Source organism: Syngnathus typhle, linkage group LG6 (genome assembly GCF_033458585.1).
Source record: "Syngnathus typhle isolate RoL2023-S1 ecotype Sweden linkage group LG6, RoL_Styp_1.0, whole genome shotgun sequence".
In the NCBI taxonomy this organism is placed as follows: domain Eukaryota; kingdom Metazoa; phylum Chordata; class Actinopteri; order Syngnathiformes; family Syngnathidae; genus Syngnathus; species Syngnathus typhle.
This window is the reverse complement of record NC_083743.1, coordinates 1,210,165-1,232,179: the sequence shown is the minus strand read 5'-3', so window position 1 is coordinate 1,232,179 and position 22,015 is coordinate 1,210,165. Positions and strand designations below refer to the sequence as shown.

Below are 22,015 nucleotides of genomic sequence, written 5' to 3'. Positions count from 1 at the left end.
CCCTCCGAGTGGCGGCGTTATCTACGTGCAGCGGGAGTAATCTGCCCGTGCGGTAATGTCATTTCCTCCGCTTTATCTCGCTGGTCTAATTGAGCCTGCGGTGTGCGTCGTTGCGCTTTCCAATGGAGACATCTAATAGCGCTCGCTTGTCCAATTCCACTCGAACAGACAGGACGCTTAAATAGGTAGGTTGATAAGCAGCAGCACGCCCAAAATGGGAAGAATATGGACTTCTGCTTAGCTTACGATGTGCTCGGAACATGCAACCCAGGAAGGGTTTTGAAACAAGAGCGTAGATTGAAACGGGCGGTTGGTGACGCCCAACAGGGGAGGACATTTTTTCCAAGGAGCACCTCATATACATTGTGAGAACTACTGCTTATATGATTCAAAATCTTCAGAATTTATGACGAAAGAATTTGATGTTGCATCTTTATACGAGATAATAACTACAGTTCAGTTGCACACTCCACACGGCCTTTTTCAAATCCATTATTAGCCACGTTGGCCAGGGCATATTTATGAGTCATTATCTGTAACGAGGAGCAAGCTCTCAGTCTGATATTGATTTCACTTCTTTTTTTTTTTTAGGGTCGTAGTGGTTGCTGCGAGCAGTTGGGTCTGCTGAGCCAATAAATTGCTGAGAAGTCAAGAGGTCACCAAACAACAGCATATTGCGGGAACAAACAAACTCAATAGCATGTGTTAAGCTAAATATGCCGTTAGCGCCGTTCCATTACGAGAGGTCGGAGGGAAGGAAGGAAGGAAGGAAGGAGGGAAGGAGGGAAGGAAGGAAGGAAGGAAGGAAGGAAGGAAGGAAGGAAGGAAGGAAGGAAGGAAGGAAGGAAGGAAGGAAGGAAGGAAGGAAGGAAGGAAGGAAGGAAGGAAGGAAGGAAGGAAGGAAGGAAGGAAGGAAGCTGCGTGTTAATGTTGGCGGCGGCCAAATAGCAAAACCGTTTCCCCGTCTCTTCGTCTTGAGCCACATTCCCGCTAATGATCGCCAGCCACGGGCATAAAAAAAAATAAAAAATTGGGCAGCGCTCGCACCTATAATCACAATGACAGACACCACCTCCGCCGCGCCCCGAAGAAAATGGCCTCGCTCGTTAAAGTAATCTTAAAGGCGTGCGTTGTACAAATGAACATCTAATAAACATTCCAACTTCGTCATTATGATCAAATAAAATCCTCCATTTCATGCCGAGGGTGTGAAATGACCTTTATTAAAAAAAGCAGCGTGGTAATTGCTTTTGGCGGGAGGGTGGGAAACGAGGGAGGTGGAACAATCTGATCGTACGGCAAAAGATTTATCTGGAAGCGGAAGCAAGGCCGCCAAAGCTAAACCGGGAGCGATTCAGTCACTAAAGTGCAAGGATGGCATCGATTGAGCTTCAGTTGGTGTACTGCCAATTAAAAAAAAATAAAAACAAGAAGCACGCCATGTGAGCATCCAAACAAAAACAAGAACTGGCTTTAGCTGTCCAGTTTGTAAGGACAAGTCTATTTGGCTCAGTTTAATTTGATGCAATTATTTTTCCTACATTTCCCCTCGCTATCAGAGTCGGAAAGGTCAAGCTGTGCTGCTGGTTCTCTTTATATGTGAGGCACTACCTCCCCACTATGAATACTTCATGAGCGGCTCGAGAAGAAGCGTCAAAAAAAAAAAGAAGAAAAAAACACGCCGTTGCTGCGCTACAACACGGACCGTCGACGTGACACGCTTGCCTCATTGTTGCATTGGCGAAGAAGCCGTTAAACAAACGCACCTGAGACGAGGCTACTTGGCGAATATCTGACATTTTCTTTGCGTGATTGAGGTTAAGGCTGATATTCTCATCTGGCTCATTGTCCTGCCAGTTTTTATCATCAGTTCCAAATAGTTTCCCAACACTCATCAAACACACTCGCTCTGCCGAGAACAACGGCTGCCTTTATTTGGCACTCTCGTTTCAGGGTCATTGGAAACATTCTTTCGTTCACGGGCCGGCACACGAGGTGCCCGCGGCAGTGCCCGAGTCATTGCACACAAAAAGAAAAATACAATAAAAAAAACAAAGAAAAAAAACTTTCATCTGTGTCTCTGTCTGAGGCGTAAAATAGTTGCGGTCGATTTTTAAAATGTGTTTAAAGGCCGTTGAAGGAAATGTAAACCTAAAGAAAAGTGTCAACGTGGGAAATAACTAGAAGGCTGCACAGCCAAACAGCACTTGAGGGATCAGGAGGTTTTTGTTGTTCATTTGAAAAAGCAGCGGGAGAAGACAACGTGAATTACAATGTGAATTAAAAGACGCACTCAGAGTAAAATGCATTTGAACAATGGAAATGCCAATAAAGGAAAAAAAAGAACAGATACTTTTTATTGCGTACAAACATCGATTTTCCAAAGTTTACGCAGGAAGAAGAAAGAAAAAAAAGACTCTTTCTTTTGTAGTCTTTTACTTTATATCTTATCGGTGGCCTTACTAGGTGGCTAGTTGCTAGTAAAAAGTTTTTGTCCCAGGTGCTTTGACATAAAATGGATCGGCGAGCCTAAATTAGACCATTGGTGTCAAACCCAAGGCCGGGGGCCAGATATGGCCCGCCACATCATTAAATGTGGCCCGCAGAGACAAATTGCGCATCATATGTCAATACTAAAATATATAATATATATTATAATATAAGAATATATATATATAATAATAAAATAGAAATATTATTAGCAATTTCTATTGCCATTCATCTTTTTCAGACAATAAAAGGCGTCATGCCTGAGCAAATTGGACTTGTGGAACAAGTCCATTCCAGAAAAAAAAGAAGGATGGAAAAATTAGGTTTCCTCCCCATTCGCTGTCAGATGTTTGGCTTTCAGCAGGAGCCTTATCAGTCTTTCAAGTTTTTCTTGTTATTTTTAGGCCACTTATTGACTCCAGATGCGAAAAGGGAGTAAAAGGGGCGGGGCCAACCTGAATTTGATTTCAGATGCTTCCTCTGACAAAGCCAAAACAGAAAAGGAAGTTAAAAGGAAGAAACTTCCACCCCCACGTTGCACTCCAATGTCTTACAACATGATTCAAATGAAAAGAAAACGAACAAACGGTGTAAGCGATGGGCGGCCAGTCTGCGTTTGAATCGCGAATAAAAAGTTGGTGTCAGTCGGAGTTCATCTGTTGTTTTTTTTAAATTTACCAAGGAACCAACGGTGCAAATTACATTTGAGCGAGGCAGCACTTTATTGGCAGCGAGTGGCTAATCTAACGGTAAATTCCATAAAAGCACATTCGTCTTGTTTGGATTTACAACTGCTTCATAAGAGTCTCCGACCTCTCGCCTAATGGACGTTTAAATCACTCGGGCCGGAATAGGATCAGTTAATGGCGCGCATTTTCAATGCCAGCTCTATATTTATGTGGCCCAGACACACACATTGCCTCCCCTAACAATAAATAAATAAATAAAATAAAAAAGCATCTTAAATTATTAACGACGGCTCGATTTTCACCCAAGGTGGCCGGGTGATGGGTAGTAAAATCAGCGGCGGCGGGTTTGGGGATTTGAGACCATCTATCCGTCCGTCCATTTTCGATTTTGCTGAGCCCACCCAGCGTTGCAACTAGAGCTGCAGCCTATTCCAGCTGACTCCGCCCGGGACTGGTCGCAGACCAATCAGAGGGCCAGAAGGAAGCTACTAGAGGACATGAGTAGCTAGCAAAATCGCTCACCAGTAAATAAAATAAATAAAAACACAAAAATAAATAAATAAAAATGAATTAAAAAAATAATTAAATATAATAAATCTGTTAAATTGAACAAATAAAAGCTGTTTTTTGTTCACTTGCTTTACTGTATCACAGCACCTCACGAGGCCACCTTTTGTTCCGAAAACCTATTTTGCTGCTAAATTCTTTAATAGTCGAGACAATTCTGTGTACCCTGCCAAGATTCAGGACAACTCGTGCCTGATGTAGCAAAGCAGCCCCAGAACAGTAAGCAGAGTGTTCTTTTTTTTAAATGGTCAAGCAATTTCATGTCATTTTGCCATTCAGAACAGCCAAAGTTCTTACCAAGCGGCGTCTCTCCTCTTCTACCGTGTTGAGCAGCTTGGAGAACTCCTTGAAGGACTGGGCTGAAACGGAATCAAGAAGAAACTTTCAGATGCGACGGTGTTAGTTAAACAAGCGGCACCAACAATGCGTGGCGCCGCAGTCGTTAAACGTCAGATGCTCCCGCCTCGCCGTGAGCGTGGCCCTAAAAAGCTTTATGGAACGGCAGCCTCTGAGCTTTCGCCGTCGCGTAATTTAGAACGCAATAAAATCACACAGCTGTCCGAAGACAAAGGAACACAAACAAAATATTTCAAATTAACCATTGACTACATTGTTTTTTTTCTTCCGTGCTGCTGCCGATCGGAAGCCAATGCCGTTACGATTCTCCGGTGCCACCCGTGGCTTCCCCGGCGGGCGACCCGGCCCCGACGCCATTACCGACCGGCCGTGCATCATCATTGGCCCGTTTACGCCGCAAAGCCTTCAAGTGAAGGAAGCCATGATTTTTGCTCATCCAGGCCTGCCATTAAATGCAGCGGCTCCTTTATCAAGCACACAAAAGCTTTCAGGGGAGCCAATAGGAGTCAAGGGTGCTTACGACTCGTCCGTCACTTGGTGGCCGATCAAGAAAAGATAAGTGCAAATAACCTTGAAAAAGAAACGTGATTGCCTGCTTAAAGGAGACAAATGATATCATGTTGTCACAATTTGAAATGATTCCCGGGTGACTTCATACATTTTTCTGCAAGAGGTTAGCCGGTTGATAGCGATTTTCAACTCGCCTCGCACGCGGAGGATCGACTTTTCAGGAGAAGGGCATCAAACTTTAAAAACAAAAAATGTCATCGCATCAGTCCTTTGGTGGCATCGATTTGTTGGAGAATGTGAATGTCATGAAGCCGAATCGATGGGAAGGTCAGGTGTGGCGGCGTGGCAGCACATTCCAGCGTGACGCGTCGGAAGACCGGAGCATCAAAGGAGGGTCAGCGACGAGAGGCCGCCGCTTTCGGTTGCGGGACTTGCATGGTCGGGCGCAGATTGATTTTGGTTTCAAAAAGGAATCGTGGCCTTTTGTTCCCCATCTGCAGTTGGGGGGGGGAAGGGGGTCTTCAGTTCACACGTGGAAACATTTTTAGTTTGTTCTTGGTCGGGGCATATTTTTATAATCTTGAGGAATTCTCACATTTGATGTCATTACAATGAGCGAAAAAGTGAGCACGTTGTCTCTTTCCGCACGGGCGAGCGTAATTGGCCTCTCGCAGAAATCTGCCTTGGCGGCGACTATTTGCTCTGCATTCAGTCCAACGGCTTCATGTGGAGGAGGGCGACCCTCGCAGATGGGCAGTAATTCTGCAACCGCCGCGCAAAAATCCCAAGACGGAAAAAAATAAAATAAAATCCAGATTGGCTGCTTTTCTGCACAGATGCTTTCACATTCCTGCATGAGGCTCAACAATTCAGATCTTCGTTCATCTCCGATAGCGGTCAGACAATTAGTCCCTTCCCATAGAGGAAAGCCGATCAATTGCATCAATTATACATGCGGCAAACACTTAGAGCCTATCCGAGGGCTGCGATACGGAACCGTTCACTTTTTGAGGCTAGCGGAACAATCGATTCAAATCGAATGAATCGGTACTTCTCCTCTTACACACGCTGGGTCGGTTTTGGTTCAACTCACCGATGTTGACTTCATCATCCGTCTCGGCGTCACCGAGGCACTCGAACTGGAACTCCTGCAGCGACTGGGAGAACTTTTGGACGGCCACAGAAAGATCTGCACGACAGGAGAGCAGGAAAGATGAAAACTAAAGCTAAGCTAAGCTAAAAACGAGGGAATACCAACTTTTTCCAATTTATGATCTGCTCGTTACTTGAGCCATGACAATGTTGACTTTTTATTGTTCTTAGATCATCAACATTTTATTGTCCATCAATGTGGACTAAAGTAGTCTGAAAATAATCAATCACGTCTGCATGGAAACGAAGTTTAAAAAAAAAAAAAATGCTAGTTAGCTGCTGATTTACTTTTCATGAAACCTTCAGCGACTTGCTATTTGGGTCAAAGCAGTTGCAAAAAGTGCATTTTTTTCCCCCTTTTTCTAACATCGTAATTATAATCATACGTTCATTATAATCTCCGAACAAAATGTTTGCATTTGAGCTCTGCTGCTCTCGAATAACATTTGACACTTCCCAGAATAGCCGCGTTTATTCTTTTCAATCTTCTATTCGCAGCCTTCATTAGTGAGTGGCGGCGGAGAAAATAGTTTCAGACTGTGGAACAATTACTTTTCACATACTGGAAAATCTTTTCTAATTAAATGAGAGAAAGTGCTCAAAATGTGACACTTTATATAAAGTGGTTTTGAGAGAAAAGTGACAAGATTAATGTTGTACATTTATTATTACATTGCACTACTTGTGCAGCGTATATACTGTAAAAATAAGTGGACTGAGTAGCGACCCTTGTGGAACACCAGAACACAATTCTGTTCTTACGGCTGTGAAATAACCTCAACTCAGATCAGGGCTCAGTCATTCCCAATGCCCCTGATGACTTTAAAATTATTTTATTATAATTACAACTCGATTCATACGCTGCGTGGACATGGACAACATGATACAGTTGTACAGACCTCAGATTGAAAGCCTCTCGTGAGGCATCCGCATTGAACGATGCTCACGTGTAAAATCTGCAGAGGCCGCCCGACCCTGAGTGCTGTTGAGCGCAAAGCTTCCAGAAGATGTATTATGCTGCCGACGCGCGGCTGCTGATTTTGGGATCGATACCTCACCGCCGGTCGAAATGCGCTCGCGGGCCCAACAATGACGGATGATCTTTGAGCCCTGACATTCAAACAGGCATAAACCTCAGAAACAAGTTGGAGGTCGTATGCTACATGTTGCTTGCGTTGTTTCTGAAAAGCCACCAAAATATAAAATAAAAATAAACAAACATCAACTGCAGACAAATACAGAGCAGCTCAGGCTCTGGCTAGCAGGTGTCAAAACAAGCTAGCTTGTTAAAGCAATGTTGAAAAAGGAAACTATTTGTTATTCTAATGAAACAAATCATATCAATTTCTTGTTTTTGTGTCCCCATTTACATTTTCCTGCGCGTTTAATAACCCACGCCATAAAGTAAACACGAGGGAAAGGTCTCGCTGACACATAGCAGCAAACACAAGAGACCCCATTAGCTTCCACTCTACAAGACAGCGGGGAAATAAGGGATAAAAGCCCCAAATAAAGCGGCCACTCATTCTCAAGGCCAAGTAGAGATGTCACGGCTCCCCAGATACACAGCAAAAACTGGAGTGTTGAAATTTCAGGGTTAAACATGTCAGAGTTGATTTCAACTCTCAAAGTGTCATTTTAACACATTCTGATTAAAATGGTGTTCAGTGTTGGAGTTATTTAACAGAGTTATTCCAACCTAAGCAAATCAACTCTGTAGAGATGTAAAGTGCATCTCGGCCGAGTTAACTTGCTTGATAGGCCCCTGGGCTTCAGTCCAGGTAACCCCATGTGTTATGCCCCTGGGCTTTCAGCAGGGTGAACCCGTGCATCAATCAATAGTCTCCTGTGCGTGGCGTGGTCAACCGTCGTTTATTTCGCTGCTGGAATCAGGAATGGATGCGGAGTTGGACTTTTACACGAGGTAAGCTACAAAATCAAACTTGTAGGAACAATAACATTGAATTAAACGTCTGCTGAGAATATTTATGTAACTTTGCTAAGCATTTTTTGTGGTTGGCACTGGACAGCGAACGTTTTGATTTTTTTTTAATGCAATGTTAACTTCACCACTAACGTTACCACTTGCTAAAAAATAAACATTAATAAAAAAACGGTTTCCTATGTTATCCTTTGCATTTTACCAAGTCTCACGCGTGCTTGAGAGGTTGTATAAACAAGGCTTCATATTTAACTGTCGAATATAGTTTGGGGCTAACGTTAGCACATGTTAAAAAGCTAACTTGAAGTTCATGGCGGGTGCATGCATGGCATCAGTCCGACTGCCCAATACTCCCTCTTCCCATTTCTCCGACCATACACTTGTTAATTTCTGCGTCCATTAATCTAACCTTAACCCTAATCCTAACCATAACCCTCTAGAATAAGTAAGGGATAAACAGTTCAGAGGTTGTTATGGAGAAATAAGCCCCGACAGGATGAACTTTGGCTCCAACACGAAGTGAGGAGTTAATTCATGCAATAAACCCCGCACTTTGCGTAGGAGCCACGGCTAGAGTGAAATAATTAGCCTAAACAATTGCAGTTGGGTGCCTGTGTGGCAGACTCCCTGTGCCACTGCACCGAGACGAGTGTCCGAGGCTCTGATCATACAGGTGTGGTTAATAACTCTGATTAATGGGTAATGTAGGTAATGTAGTGGGCAGTCAGACTATAAAGGGTCAACTTTACTGGTGCTGTGTTGTGTTTGTTTGGTCGCTGAAAACCAGCTTTTAACAGAGGGGAATGTTTTAATAAATCAGTTTTGCCTCAAATGTAAATGTTAATTACGGTAGCATGTGCTGCAGTCACTACAGCTAGTCGCTGCCACGTTCATCAATGAGAGCGTTTCCACTGGGCCTGCTGTGGCATGTTTTAACAGCCTCCCAGCAGCTGCTGAATGTGTTTAATCTTAGACATGCAGTGAAATTAATAATGAAACAATTTCTTGCATGATACACAACGTTTATGTGAGTGTTAAATAATTATTTCTTGCATGTTAAGTGTTTACTGACATTTGTTTGTTGTTGCATGTCTCAGAAAAATGTTGATCCAGGTTCGGTATTGCCAACAGCAGAAGTATGTGAAGTTGGATGAGGTTGATGGATGTTTTGATTTTGTGCAGTTCCATGACAAAGGTTTGTTTTTGTTTTACTTATGCTTGGTTTGATATAAAGGGCAGAACAACGCCCCTTTCTTTTAAGATTTGGACTGAAAAGGGAATGTATTTTATGCAGGGGATTATCTCTGAATTTGTTTACAGTGGTGGATTAAATTATTGAATGTGAAATGAGGCAAGATCAGTGCTATCTTAAAGGTCCACTCAGATGTATCTTGTCTTTTCCAGTCATCGAGAGATTTTGCCTGCCACCTGACGCAAAATTAGTGTACAAAGATGCAACAGGGACAGAAGTTGATGAGGACATTTTCAGTGACCTTGTCAGCCAAGGCAATGTGACTCTATCAGTTTTCTCAAATGACGGTGAGAAATGTAAAGGGGTAAATTACATAATGCAATGTGTAAAACACTAATGCAAATTTATAAGTACAGAAATACAGTAAACAATTTCAATTTAATGTTTTCAGAATTAAGTCATTTAATACACTTAAAGGTGGATCAAATATTCAATATCATTCTTTGTGGTTACACAACAGGGACATTCAGCCTGACTTTTATTAAATGGTTTAAATGTCATTTTAACTGACATAAATCCAATATGAATACCAAATGTATTTTTGATTAATCTAATTCATGCCTTTAAAACAATTTCTGAAAATATTTCTGAATTGCCTATCAAGACTGAGAATCAATTGATTAAATGAGTTGAGTCTATGGTGTGCCGTTGGCTTGGTTAGATCAAAAATCTTCTATGACTTTTTGTATACTGCAAATAAACACCCCACCCCCCTTCTTTTTTTTTTTTTTTTTTTTTTAGAATTTTCCGATTGCTCCTTGTCCTCTCCATCCGATTATTCTGATTCAAGCTTCAGTTCATGTGCAAGTACATCAACTATACTCCTAGATGAGGTTCCTAGGAAGAAACCAAGACTTGAGGGCCCACTTACTGCAGCATCTGCTAGAAAGGTTGTGCTAAGTACTCACAGGTTTCTTAAAATCAACATTTGTCATCCTTAAACTCTAGAAAGGCAGTTTATCACATTTGTTTTTTTGCTTCTTTTTCAAAGTTGATTGAAGATGTCCTTGGTACCAGCTCAGGTGGTGAAGAGGTCCTCCAAGAGTATCACACAACAAAAACTCTAACAGATGCTACCAGAAGAAAGTTGGTCAATATAATAGTGGCACACATGATTGATAAACACGGGTATGTGTGTTCTATTTGTCTGTACTATCCTTTTTTTATTAACAAGTTAACTACTTGGCCCTTGTATTAATGCTAATTTGATCTTTTCTCAGGCAACTCCCCAGCAAAGCTGTTCGAGAAGAGTACGCTCTTGGGATAGTGACAGTGTTCCCGTCCCTCAAAGACCCATACTCCAAGAAAGGCTATGTATAGTCATTATTATTGTACTATCTGTTTACATAATTTTCATGTTTTGTCTACATTACAGTAACATTTAGATTCTGAAATTTCACAGTAGCTTATGAGGTTGACATCACATTAATTTTGAATGTATTTCCATTTTAGGAACATTTCTATGATGCTGCAAGCAGCACCGGATACATTTCTTGGCGTCTGAAAACGATTCAGAGAAAGATTCGAAGAGGACATGCATCTACAAGTAGCCCCACTGGCTTTTCCCCAGGAGGAGGTCAGTCTATCTATCTATCTATCTATCTATCTATCTATCTATCTATCTATCTATCTATCTATCTATCTATCTATCTATCTATCTATCTATCTATCTATCTATCTATCTATCTATCTATCTATCTATCTATCTATCTATCTATCTATCTCTCTATCTCTCTATCTCTCTCTCTACGCAACTGTCTTTCTTTCTCTAAGTACCCCTCATTTTTCTTTCTTTCTTACAACTTCATCTAGGGTGTTTCTTGTTTTTTTTCTTGAAAGAATTGTGTGCTTTTTTTCAGGAGGCCCAAATGTGCGCAGGTCCATTGTTGTTGACCAGCAGCTTGATGGGGATGCATACCAGGAAGCCATCTCCTTGCTCAACCATACAACAGACAGTTCCGTAATTTTTCTGAAGATGAGAGAGACCTTTCAGAATCGCCAAAAACTCATCCACGACTCAGACAAAACTCAAGATATCTTCTCCATCTTCCCAAGATTCCTGGATACAAAGGGATTGGTAAGTATGAAATGGGATTTTTAGAATGCCTTGAAATGTGCTGAATGTGGTAGTAGTACATTTGCTTTCTTATAGATGAATCAAGACTTCACACTCCTGTTTGAAGAGGAGGTTTCCAACCTGCTGCTCCAGAAATGGGATCCGTTCTTCAGAGATAACGTCATCAAAGAGGCCAAGCGGCTCACCCCAACACCTGAGCTGCGCCGAATGCTGCAGGCCGCAGAGTCTCCAGGAAGTGAACTTGATGAGGCACCAAGTGAGTTTTGTTCGATAGAATTTGTTATAAGCAATTACAGTTCAATAGTCTTGTGATTAATAAAGACCGATTGATTTTATGTTACTGGACTTCAATTGTTCGTTCATTCTGTGTATTTCTTTTTCTTTTTAAAGTTGGGTTAAAGTCGATGGTGTTGAGTACAAAGGTGGACTTGTTGTTTGCAGTTCCATGGAGGAAGACATGCCAGTCTTTTGTCAAATAGATGATGTACTTCTGGTTGAAGATGACGTTTATTTTTTGACAAAAAAGCTATTTACAGAGATGTTTGTTGAACACCACCATGCCTTCAAAGTTTTACCCTCATGTTTTAACTGACTGCATTGGGGGAAAAGTTAAAATAAATTGTGTTTTTGAAAATGCATTTTTCTTGGAATTGTCATTTTAATGGTTGTATTGTACTGTTTTTTTTTTTTTAACTATGTAGTGTCAATTTAACCCAATTTAGGAAGTTAAAAAGGAGCTTTGATATAATGTAAATCGATAGTGTTAATTTAACCCAGTTTAGAGAGTTAAAAAGGAACTCTGATATAGTGTTAATGTAACTCGATATAGTGTTAATTTAACACAGTTTAGGGAGTTAAAAAGGAACTCTGATATAGTGTTAATGTAACTCGATATAGTGTTAATTTAACACAGTTTAGGGAGTTAAAAAGGAACTCTGATATAGTGTTAATGTAACTCGATATAGTGTTAATTCAACCCAGTCTAGGGAGTTAAAAAGTAACTCTGATATAGTGTTAATGTAACTCGATATAGTGTTAATTCAACCCAGTCTAGGGAGTTAAAAAGTAACTCTAGGTACAGTGTTAAATAGTTAACTATTTTGAAAGTGTTAATTTAACTCTGTAGAGTGTGGAGCTATATAAACCCGCAAAAAGTGTTAAAATTGACTCTGTGGGAGTTGATTCAACACTCCAGTTTTTGCTGTGTAGCTCGTCTTCATCTGCGCCGACAGAGGAGGGAATTTGCTGCGTTACACTTTGATTATATGTGGCGGAGAGGAGCTGCGGCCAGCCAGGCGGGAGTGGAGGGGTAATAAAAAAAAAAGAAATAAAATATAAAGACAGCCGCATGAGCTGGCAAAGGTGTCTTGCTGAGCACATCGAGTGCGACATGAGAGGAGCGATATGATGAAAGCACCAAGTCGCGGGCAAAAGAAAACATTTTGCGCTTATTAGAAAAACGTTCAGGGTCTTAAAATAGCCACCTCTAAATTTATTACACTCGACAAGCATTTGATCGAGGCCAGCGTGTGATTATTTTGTGCTGAAATGATCCTCGGGCACAGCGGGGGGCGACGGCAGATCAAGAATAATATCAGCCATCGGTGGCATCGGCACGTTTAATCACAAGAGATGCTCTCGGCTCGCGCGTGAAACGGCTACGCTAGTTAGCGGCCGACGGGTGAGACGCCTCTTCTCCACGCCCCCTCCCCGGGAGGCCGCCGCAATCTCGTCTCCAGGGTAACGGCATGCCTGTCCAAACACGTCGCATGCTACTTCAGTGTTGGAATTCTCCTTCAAAAGGCAACTATTGATCCATCGGCGAAAACTGGTTCTCCAATGTGCTAACGTTGCCACTAACATCGCGCGAGGAGCTACTGAACACTTTAAGACTGAGGCCACTGACCTATATTTGCAATCTAAACTCTAATATTTGCTCCATGAAATTTTCTTCTGATTGAACTGCTTGCAGCACTGTACGTCAAGGTTTTTATTTTTTTTTTATTTTTGTTCCTGATATCAGATATCAGCCTCTACATGCTGCCATGGCAAACTAATCGACCGCTTTAGGGAATCAAAAGTGCAGGGCAATTTGATTCAATCCAGTGATTCTAAACTTTATACACCAAGTAACAGCTCAATGAATGAATGAATGATGAAATAAATAAAAACACTTGTCTCTTCAATGACCACCATAATGACGAACATTAAAATACAGTTACGCAGTAGGCCCAAGTGTTCCCGGACAACGTAACCTAAACACTCCCAAAACTTACCTAAATATTTAAATACAAGTCAAAGTACACAAATAGGGATGATTGAAGTAGCCTGAATATCTTTTAAATCGACCAAAAATACTCATGAAAAGCTACTCAAATACTCCAAAGTTACCTACATTCTCTTAAATGAAATACTTAAATAATTCCTAAATATTAACTATAGTATATACACTAAGAAGTACACAAATGCTACCTAAAATACTGATTTGAATTGAAGAGTAGCAGAATGTCAAACACTATCCAACAAGCAAAACATGCCCCGAGCAATCCGCTCGCATGAATCCATTAAATAATCAGTCCCTCTGCAGGAGTATATTTTATTTACATGATTTCATGTTGCGTTCTTAGATAAATATTGAAATCATAAAGGCTGTCGAATCGTGAAAAGGACCGACTTGCAAATATCCGATACCCCTCCGAAGAAGGTGGTCAAGGTGTTACTGTTCATTCTTGTGCAGACTTAAATCGGAGACACAAACGAAATAAAATTACATCATGTGCGATTGGGGGACGAAGATGTTTTACAACGGTGGTGGTGGTGGGGGGGGGGGGGGGGTTCTCTTTCCTTTCCGCCGCCCCGGCTTGACGGGGTTAGAAACGACGGGGTGCATTGTGCCACTAAGGTAAGACCGCTGGCACCCCACGCCAAGCCTGAAAGATCGCAGAGTCTACGCAACTTTTCTCACCGCCATGTGGCTTGGGAATCTCAAAACCTTCTTTTACTCATTCCATTCTCTTAACCTCTATATTGCAACAGGCAATCTTTACTCAACATTCGCAGAAATCGGCCGGAATATTCTCTGAGAGAAACAAGAACAATCGGACCTTTGCTGACTTAGAAAAAAACGTGTGGCTTACTGTACAGCTAATATGAAATGCAGAACTTCAGCTTTGCGACATGACTTCATCCAATGTGTTACACAGATTACAGTCCTTGCCACACACTCACACACACACAAAGGCGGAAGAGCACCCCTCCCCTGCAGCAACCCAGAGATGTCAGGCCAAACGCAATGCGAAGAGTGGGAGAGTGGGGGGGGGGGGGGGGGGTGCGTTCGGATGGTTACACAAGCAAGCGTGTTTACAGGACACTTCCCGTGGCTGTGCCTCACAAGCGTCATCTGGGCTCACATCAACGCCGAGACGTCCCAGAGTCCCAAAGCCCGAAAAGGAGATAACGGAACATATTATTATTCTAATAAGTGTGCTCGTATCGCATTGCAGGAGGAAAAATATGCACTGTGTCGCGACAAGTGAAAAGCTTGTTTACAGACACAGCGTATATAATAACGCCAGCCTTTCATTATTTTTATCTAGAATTGCCGAGCAGGCACGGGCAAGCAAAGGGGGCAGTCGCACGCAATCGGGTCGATTTATGGCAGCGGTGTCCAGTAGATGGCAGTGTGGCGAAGAAAACAACAACAACAACAACAACGACACTTTAAGGAATTGGCAGTAATATTCACAAACCATTCGTGAAATTAAAAAACCGAGACGAGTCACTAGGAACCAGAATCGAATCAAGTTCAGCGATGCCCAACGCTACTCCCACCACACCTAAGATAGTTATTTTAAGATCATCTCATGAACACCAAAAAATCTGGCACGAGTTGCCTTTTGTCAGCAAAGAACTAAATTGTGACAAAACTGTCTTTGTGTGCCTCGCTTAGACAAACTCACCTGGCTTCCCGCCGAATATGCATCATTACTGTCATTGCCGTCACGCTCCTCGGCCCTCCCCCGCCTCGCAAAGGCGTAATTAGTGTATTCAATTAGCGCGGCCACCGCCAGGGAATTAATACAAGTCGGCGGCGGTGGTTATAGAAACCGGACCAGGTGTGAATATCAAGTAGCTGGCTAGATGCAGATGGATCTCACTTGCAGCTGGAATCAATTATATCCGTGGCACAATAAGTTCAGGATGCTTTGGACTGCCATTCATTCAAAGCCGCAACAGAAACCGCCGGCGCTCCAACGAGGCCGTTCCCGGGCCGAAGCTACATCATCACCACGGTGTTAAAGATAGGGGTAATTTTTTTAACCGTTCCGCAAGAATTTTAAACAGACTGAAGGTTGGACCTTAACTCATTGGCTGCCATTGACGTTTTTAGTCGTCAATTGCCAGCGAATATATAAGTACAACGTGGAAAAAAGATAAGGTTTGTAAAGTGCACGAGAAATAGGAAAGAGTCTCCAAAACTTCTGCTAACAACTCTGGCTAAACTTAGCACCTACCTAGCTTAGTCAGTTGAAACGAATCATCACAACGTACTTCCTTGATACCAACAACTTTCCTATCAGCCTCAACTTTTGGCGCCATCTAGTGGCATCTTATGGGAGCAGATTTGCAGGGGGATAAATAACCATTGTCCTCAAACAGCTTGACATAGATGTCATCCAAAATCAAGTGTTCTCTTCTCTTGACACAGAAACTAAGCCGCGGGCGGTGGCTGAACATCGGCTGACAGTTGTGAGTGATAGCGAGTCGACGAGGACCAATAACACGTTTGACCTCTGTTACCACCTGCATCTCTTTATTCTCTTGCTGGCTATTTTTCCAAAATTAACCGGGTTCATGCTCAGTTTTTGCAGGATGATATGCCCATCAAAAATACATTAGGACGTTTTAGTGTGTGTTTTTTCGCTAATTATCTATTTTAATAACACTGTGCCTTGTTTCTACTTGAATTTTCTTTTTTCATCCTTTATTTTATTTGTAAGTGGTTAGGATAATGGCTGGCAGATGGTTAATTCAAATGGTTGATTTCTCCAATTTCATAAATAATTATTCATCTTTAATGGAGACAATTCCACATAATTTGCTATTTATAAAAAATGATTGTTTATGTTAAGACCAGACAATGACGTTCAGGACATGACTAGAGAGAAAGAACAGGCTCTCTAACACATCTTCCTATTGATTGGAAGCTCTTCAAATCAGTGTGGCACCCAAAGTTGAAAACCATCAATGATTGATTTTTACTTTCAGCACTTTGCCTCTCTCCAACTGCAGGGGATCTAGTTCAACCTATTTATATACAAATCGGGTCTGGTAAGTCCAGTAAGTCTTTAATAATAATAATAATAATAATAATAATAATAATAATAATAATAATAATCAAACAAGGTAACCAGAAGTTAACTTTATCAGCAAGCTGGCCAATTTTGACAAATGAAGTTGTAAGAAAAGCAAGATGCCTTTTTGTTGACTCGAGACTTTGCTGACTCACAATTGCGTCAAACCCAAACATCCCCCAGGTTCGACAATTTGATCATAAGGTGCATAAAATTCCACTAGACTTCAGTCAAACAGTGACAAATCCTACATGCGTATTTATTTACCTTCTGAGCCAGATAATCGGACTCATTTGAGTATCATGACTTTAAAAAGCCCAATTACGCTGCTGCATAATATTTTGGGAAATGTTATTTCGTGTGAAAACTTTGAAAAACACAATCTTCACACATTATGGGCGCAAAAGCAAAGTTCGCCAACTCCTCTTTGGGCCTCTAATAAGTTAACGCGCTCCTCTGCGCGAGGCAAGTCTCATCTTGCAACCGACGAGAAGCACGAACAAACAATTCCGCGTGTTCTCACATGGAATAAATGACATTTAATAATCTGCGTGGGTATATTACGACGCGCCACGCAAATTGACGCGTCTAGCGCGTGCTTGCATTTCTTGTCAAATCGAGCGTGTGCGTTTTTTTCATACTTACTCCTCAGCGCGCCGATAAGCATATTCCCATCCTTAATGAGCTCTTTGATGAACTTGTTGGTCCTCTCCAGTTCGATCTCATGACACTTGAGACGCTCTCGGAAATCGGGTCCATCGAGAAAAGAGTCGCTAAACTCCAGCGTGGGGAGTCCCATGCTTGTTCTTGCCCGAAGGGTCTCCTCCGCACACGTCTTCCTCAGCGTGGACGCGCCGCACAAACATAAAAATGTGGGTGGGGGGGACAAAAAAAAGAGAGTTGCAGGCGACTAACTTTCGTCTTCTCCGAGTCTTACTTCCTGGTCCCTTGGCTGCTGCGGTTCGAGGTTGGGGGTTGGAAGTTGGAGGTTCATCACGGTGGTCGTGTGACTCCTGCTGGTGGCTCATGGCCCCACGCCCACCATCCTTGCTGCCAAAGGAAAGAAAGGTGCGTGGGGAAACTAAATAGAAGTCAAGTCGGGTTTCAAAGCACGATTTTGAGAAAGGGTTAAGAATTAAGTTCCAAGCAAGATTTCGGTTTCAATCTTTAGGTCTTAAAGTAAGGTTCCAAGTTTCAAAGTAAGAGTCTGAAGACAGGTAGGGTTTTAAATTGGAGTTTTAAGTCAGGTATCAAAGTCGGGTTCCAAGGCAGATTTAGTTTTTTAAACCACAATGACTGCTACGGTTAGAATTTTAATTAGGGTTAGGGTTTCAATTAAGGAGGCTGGAGCAGAGACAAATAAAGAGAAAGAAATTCAGAATCACTGGCTTTGCTTTGAAGGAGTGCGAGCTTTTGTTTATTTGACGCCGGACGACCAACAAGTCGGTCCACATTGGTCGTTTGGCTGCAGGTAGCGTCCAGATAAATCATCAGGGACAGATGAAGCTCGTGGACATTGTTGCTCCACGTTAAGGTCACCAAACTGCCAGGAGAGGGAAAAAATAATAAAAATCTTCTCGTGGGATGACGATGTCTTTTGTTTGTTGTGTCATGGCAGCCGGTCGTGACTGATTACTGGCAAAAAATATTTTTGGGATGCTAAAAACGTTCAGGGACATAAAAAAAAAAAATCTCTGATTTAAATTTGTTGCTGCCAGTAAATTAGTTTCTCCCATCTGAAGGTTTCTTGACAGCGGTTGCAAGGCAAATGGCCGCAAATCAGAATCTGCTCAGGTGTTTTGTCCACTTAAAAAGTCTTCCGTCAAATTAGCGTCGAGCCTCTTTAAGGTTGTTGCCGGCTGACGCATGGATCCTTCTGAGAGGAGAACACAAGCCGCCGCTGTTTTCCCAGCTAATGATTAATGACCCTAATTTACACATTTTATATATATATAAATCCAATCATGCTGTGACATTTCCTATCAAATGAGTCCTTCCTCATTTTAGCATTGTTTACCTCTTGACAGAGCAATCTCGCCGGCGCTGGCGTCCCTGGGCTTTATGACTCCAGCGAGCCGATGAGCTGTTCTGCACCATTACCTCCGCCTCGACAAACGCATCTGCCAGGCCAAAGCGGCCTGCTGTGGTTGTCAAACTGGGTTTCGTGGACCCGCCACGGGGGTCGGCAGGACGTAGCTAAGGGGTCCGTAGGTGAATTCGCGATGTTGGTTGAAATGCCGTTAATTGGTTTCCAAACTGCGATGCTGGTTTTGATGGGATTTTAGCATTGTGCGTTAGCATGCTTGTCAAAGGTCATCTGTGTTAAATCTGCTTTTTCGCTTCAACTGAATGAGGCAAGAAAAGTTTGAAGCGTGCAACCTTGGTCACTATTGTCAATTATGTGTCAGACCGCTGACAAATTTGATGGATATTTTTGTCAAATTTTTGTTGTTGTTGACCTTGACGTGCTCCCTCTAGGCGTTTCAGTTCGGGTGATGAATAATGGGCGGCTTTGTAAACACTTTGCGGTGACTTTGCCTTTAATAATTTAATTTTGTACACAGTGGGTGCCGGCAAGTGGGGGGGGACTCTCTGCCCCTGTCACGGCCCTGAGGAGATAGCCCTCTTGAGGAATTCATCTTTTGGATGTGTCGTTCCGCCTGCAGACCTTTCTTCAAGCTAAAAGTTGGAAAATATTTTCACAAAATTCCACCCACATTGTTTTTTGTTATTTAAGATGAATTTCTGCATTTTTCTTCCATCTGTTTCATTATTGTCTCTGAGTGCAACTTTGGCGACACCGAGCTAGCATGTTAAACACAACCTTGCCGATTTGCATAAATCTTCGCGACCTGACGTGCGTCAAGCAGCTTCGAGGTTGGGCCCGCTTTTTTGTTTTGTGCGCGTTAAATGGCGCGACCTTGGATTATTGAGTTTCTGTCACGAGCTGCGCTTTGGGTGCAAAATGGATGGACGGCCGCTTCTAGCGCCGTCTTAGGAGGCGACCGCTAGCTGGCCACCTCACATTTGGACTCGCTGCAGTCGAACAACTTGACATTTGCTGTAATGAGAGGGGAGGAATGTGTTACGGCCTGGAAGACGAATGTGGCGTGAAATGTCACGAATAAAAAAGTTTACCAATGTTAGTGGAATACAGTTATCTCGTTTCTGATTCACAAATTCACCTATTTGTAATTTTTGGTAAATCTAGAGATAAGACAATTTTAGCCTGGGTTGTTAGCGAGAATTTTTGTTACATGTGTATTTGATTTTTTATTTTTTTTTTATTTCAAAATCAAATCTGTAAAACAATTTGTTCCGAGGAGGAAGTTTGTAAAATGAGTTTGAAATGATATTTGTGGTTTAGTATTACATTTTGCATTGAAACTAGGAATATAAACAACTATTGATTATACCGACAGTTTATGTACACGAAATCTAAGTCACTCAAAATGAAAAAAGATAAAGAAAGGATCAAAACAGAACATAAGAATCACCATGTTGCTTATTTACATGGCGAGCCGACTGCAGGCCTCGCATTTGCCGTTTCCATGGCGATTTCAGACAGTTTATTGTGGTTGTTCAGACAGCAAATGCACAGCACTCCGCAAAATAAAAACCTTGCGCGGTTCAGCTGTCTTTTGAAAAAGGCGCAGTTAAAAAATGCAAGTGGAGAAGGACGCCGTTGCATATTGAAAAATGCCTGCATTCACTTAGGGCAAATCTCCAAAGCAATAAAATAAGCAAATACATCAATTTCCCAGGGTACACACGCTTGCTCAAATTGGTGAGTTGGAGTCCTTAAAACGTAATTTTTTTTTTTGTGAAAAACAATGTTAGCAAACAAGTTTTGGATGCAACATCATTTTCCAACCCGAGACTTCTTTTTTCCCCGCAATCGACGACGATTCAAGCGGCACTGAGAAAATGAACGACACTCAAGGGCTTTTCATTTGGAGCCAAAAGCCCAAATGCAAAAAAAAAACGCATTTCAGCCTTTCCCAAGAACGCTCGACAGTGGCCTACGTAATTCTTTTCGCTTGATGGAAGGCGCTCGGAGTGATTTATCTAATCAAGAGCGTCTCCGCCGCATCGCCAGGTGCGCCGGCGGAATACTAAAGCTCAACTTCTAGTTGTTGTCTAGGAAAAGCATCGAGGTAGCCGCCACACGCACATTTTGGCGTGCTGGGACAATAAGCCATCTCAGATGGCAGCGGAAAATGCTACGTTTGTAGCATGAAGCCTGCGAGTGCATTTCAATCAATTTGCCAGTTCAAATATTTTTTACAGATTCATCTTCTCAGCGTTAACTTGTCATGTCCAGATGTTAGCATCTGTGTAAATGTGCTTTTTGTGCAGCAAATCGAGATGAGCCTCGGAGGAGCGTCGGGCTCAGTCGTCGGGTCGCAGTCGAGATGAGGCACTTTGCATCGATTTTGTGCCAGAGCGCGACACGCTATTGATCTCCTCCCAACGGAAGGAAATCTTTGCAGCATCATGTCACATTTGGCCGTTCGCGATGGAAACGGGGATGTTCCATTGACGCTTTATCAGACTCACGGGTTAACGTCGATTTTACTCATTGCCGCGCGACTGTCGTCTGAATTAGAGCCACTTCAGCCATTTGGCTCGATGCGTGAGAATAATAAATAATGTAGAATAAAATGTTCAAAAGGAGAAACAGTCATTTACTTCTCTGGTTCTTCTATATCAAACAAATTTGTTTTAGGTTCATTTACCTGACATGTTTCGGCGGAATCTTCCGCCTTCATCAGAGTGTCACTGATGTGTTTGTGACGCGTCTTTATCAGCTGATGGATGAAGGCGTGGCTCACCTGTCAGATTTGACAGGTGAGTCACGCCCTCTGCTGTCAGTTCACCTCTCCAAAACACTGTTCCAGGTTGTAGAGAGCATGTATGCTCCCTCGTCCCTGTTGATGGTCCTCGGGCCCCGCTTGCGGATCTCAATGGCCTCCCTGATCCAACGCTGATGTTTGTTTTCTTCAGTGCGGATGACTCTGGCCTTCTCCCAGTCCATGATGTGGTTTTCCCTTTTACAGTGGTCGGTGATGGCTGACTTGTAGTGTTCCTGTTCTGCTTGTAGTTTTATTGCTCTTGTTTGTCTTGTTGCTGTCTCCTTCTCACATTCCTTCTTGTGTTCCATTTTTCTTGTGATGAAGTTCCTCCCTGTCTCCCCGATGTATGATTTATTACATGATTTGCATGGAATCTCGTATATGGAATTGCATTTATTTTCCGGATTTACTCTGTCCTTTGGGTGGACCAGTATCTGACGGAGTGTTATATGTGGTTTGATAGGTGTGCTTATGTTGTATTTTTTCATGGTTCTTTTGATGCGTTCCGTAATTCCTCTCACATACGGCAACGTCACCATTCCGCTGGGTTCCTGTTTCCTTGTTTGTTTCTTTCTTTGCTCCTGTGTTTTGTATTTTTTGTTTTTTACCTGTTCTGCACCTTTGGTTATTGCCCATTGTGGATACTGACATTTTTTGAGTGCGTGTTGTATGTATTTTTCTTCCTGTGTTATGTCGTCCGGATCTGTGATTATTGTTGTACGTTCGTATAGTGTTCTGACTACTGACAGTTTGTGTATAGTGGGATGTT

At 42.4% G+C, this 22,015-nt stretch overlaps 2 protein-coding genes across 7 annotated transcripts in view; one reads left to right on the top strand and one right to left on the bottom strand.

The window, feature by feature from the left end:
• Window positions 1-21,271, bottom strand: part of LOC133155775 (rho GTPase-activating protein 42-like) — a 41,086-nt gene extending 19,815 nt beyond the window's left edge. For all 4 annotated transcript variants that reach the window (XM_061281316.1, XM_061281317.1, XM_061281319.1 and 1 more), the window contains exons 1-5: window positions 21,130-21,271; window positions 17,328-17,440; window positions 17,036-17,225; window positions 5,707-5,802; window positions 4,044-4,105 (exon numbers count right to left, since the gene is read on the bottom strand). In XM_061281316.1, the coding sequence (XP_061137300.1) occupies window positions 4,044-4,105; window positions 5,707-5,802; window positions 17,036-17,225; window positions 17,328-17,384 (405 nt within the window). In that variant the 5' untranslated portion in view covers window positions 17,385-17,440; window positions 21,130-21,271. The remainder of the gene's footprint in view (window positions 1-4,043; window positions 4,106-5,706; window positions 5,803-17,035; window positions 17,226-17,327; window positions 17,441-21,129) is intronic.
• On the top strand, window positions 7,350-11,670 carry LOC133155778 (uncharacterized). 3 transcript variants are annotated; one of them, XM_061281325.1, is made up of 10 exons: window positions 7,351-7,689; window positions 8,805-8,902; window positions 9,112-9,246; window positions 9,701-9,849; window positions 9,951-10,087; window positions 10,180-10,273; window positions 10,412-10,535; window positions 10,819-11,036; window positions 11,112-11,292; window positions 11,427-11,670. In XM_061281325.1, exons 1-10 carry the CDS (start codon window positions 7,562-7,564, stop codon window positions 11,513-11,515), a joined length of 1,353 nt encoding a protein of 450 aa, XP_061137309.1. In that variant the 5' UTR covers window positions 7,351-7,561; the 3' UTR covers window positions 11,516-11,670. The 3 variants fall into 3 exon arrangements, with proteins under 3 accessions (XP_061137310.1, XP_061137309.1, XP_061137312.1); XM_061281326.1 differs by lacking the exon at window positions 9,112-9,246 and having other exon boundaries at window positions 7,350-7,689; XM_061281328.1 differs by lacking the exon at window positions 8,805-8,902 and having other exon boundaries at window positions 7,353-7,689.
• Window positions 21,272-22,015: the final 744 nt, after the last annotated feature.

Coding starts and splice junctions, on each gene's coding strand:
- LOC133155778 (XM_061281325.1), top strand. CDS start 7,562: ATGCCCCTGGGCTTTCAGCAGGGTGAACCCGTGCATCAATCAATAGTC. Junction 7,690..8,804: donor GAGTTGGACTTTTACACGAG/GTAAGCTACAAA, acceptor TGCATGTCTCAG/AAAAATGTTGATCCAGGTTC. Junction 10,088..10,179: donor CACATGATTGATAAACACGG/GTATGTGTGTTC, acceptor ATCTTTTCTCAG/GCAACTCCCCAGCAAAGCTG.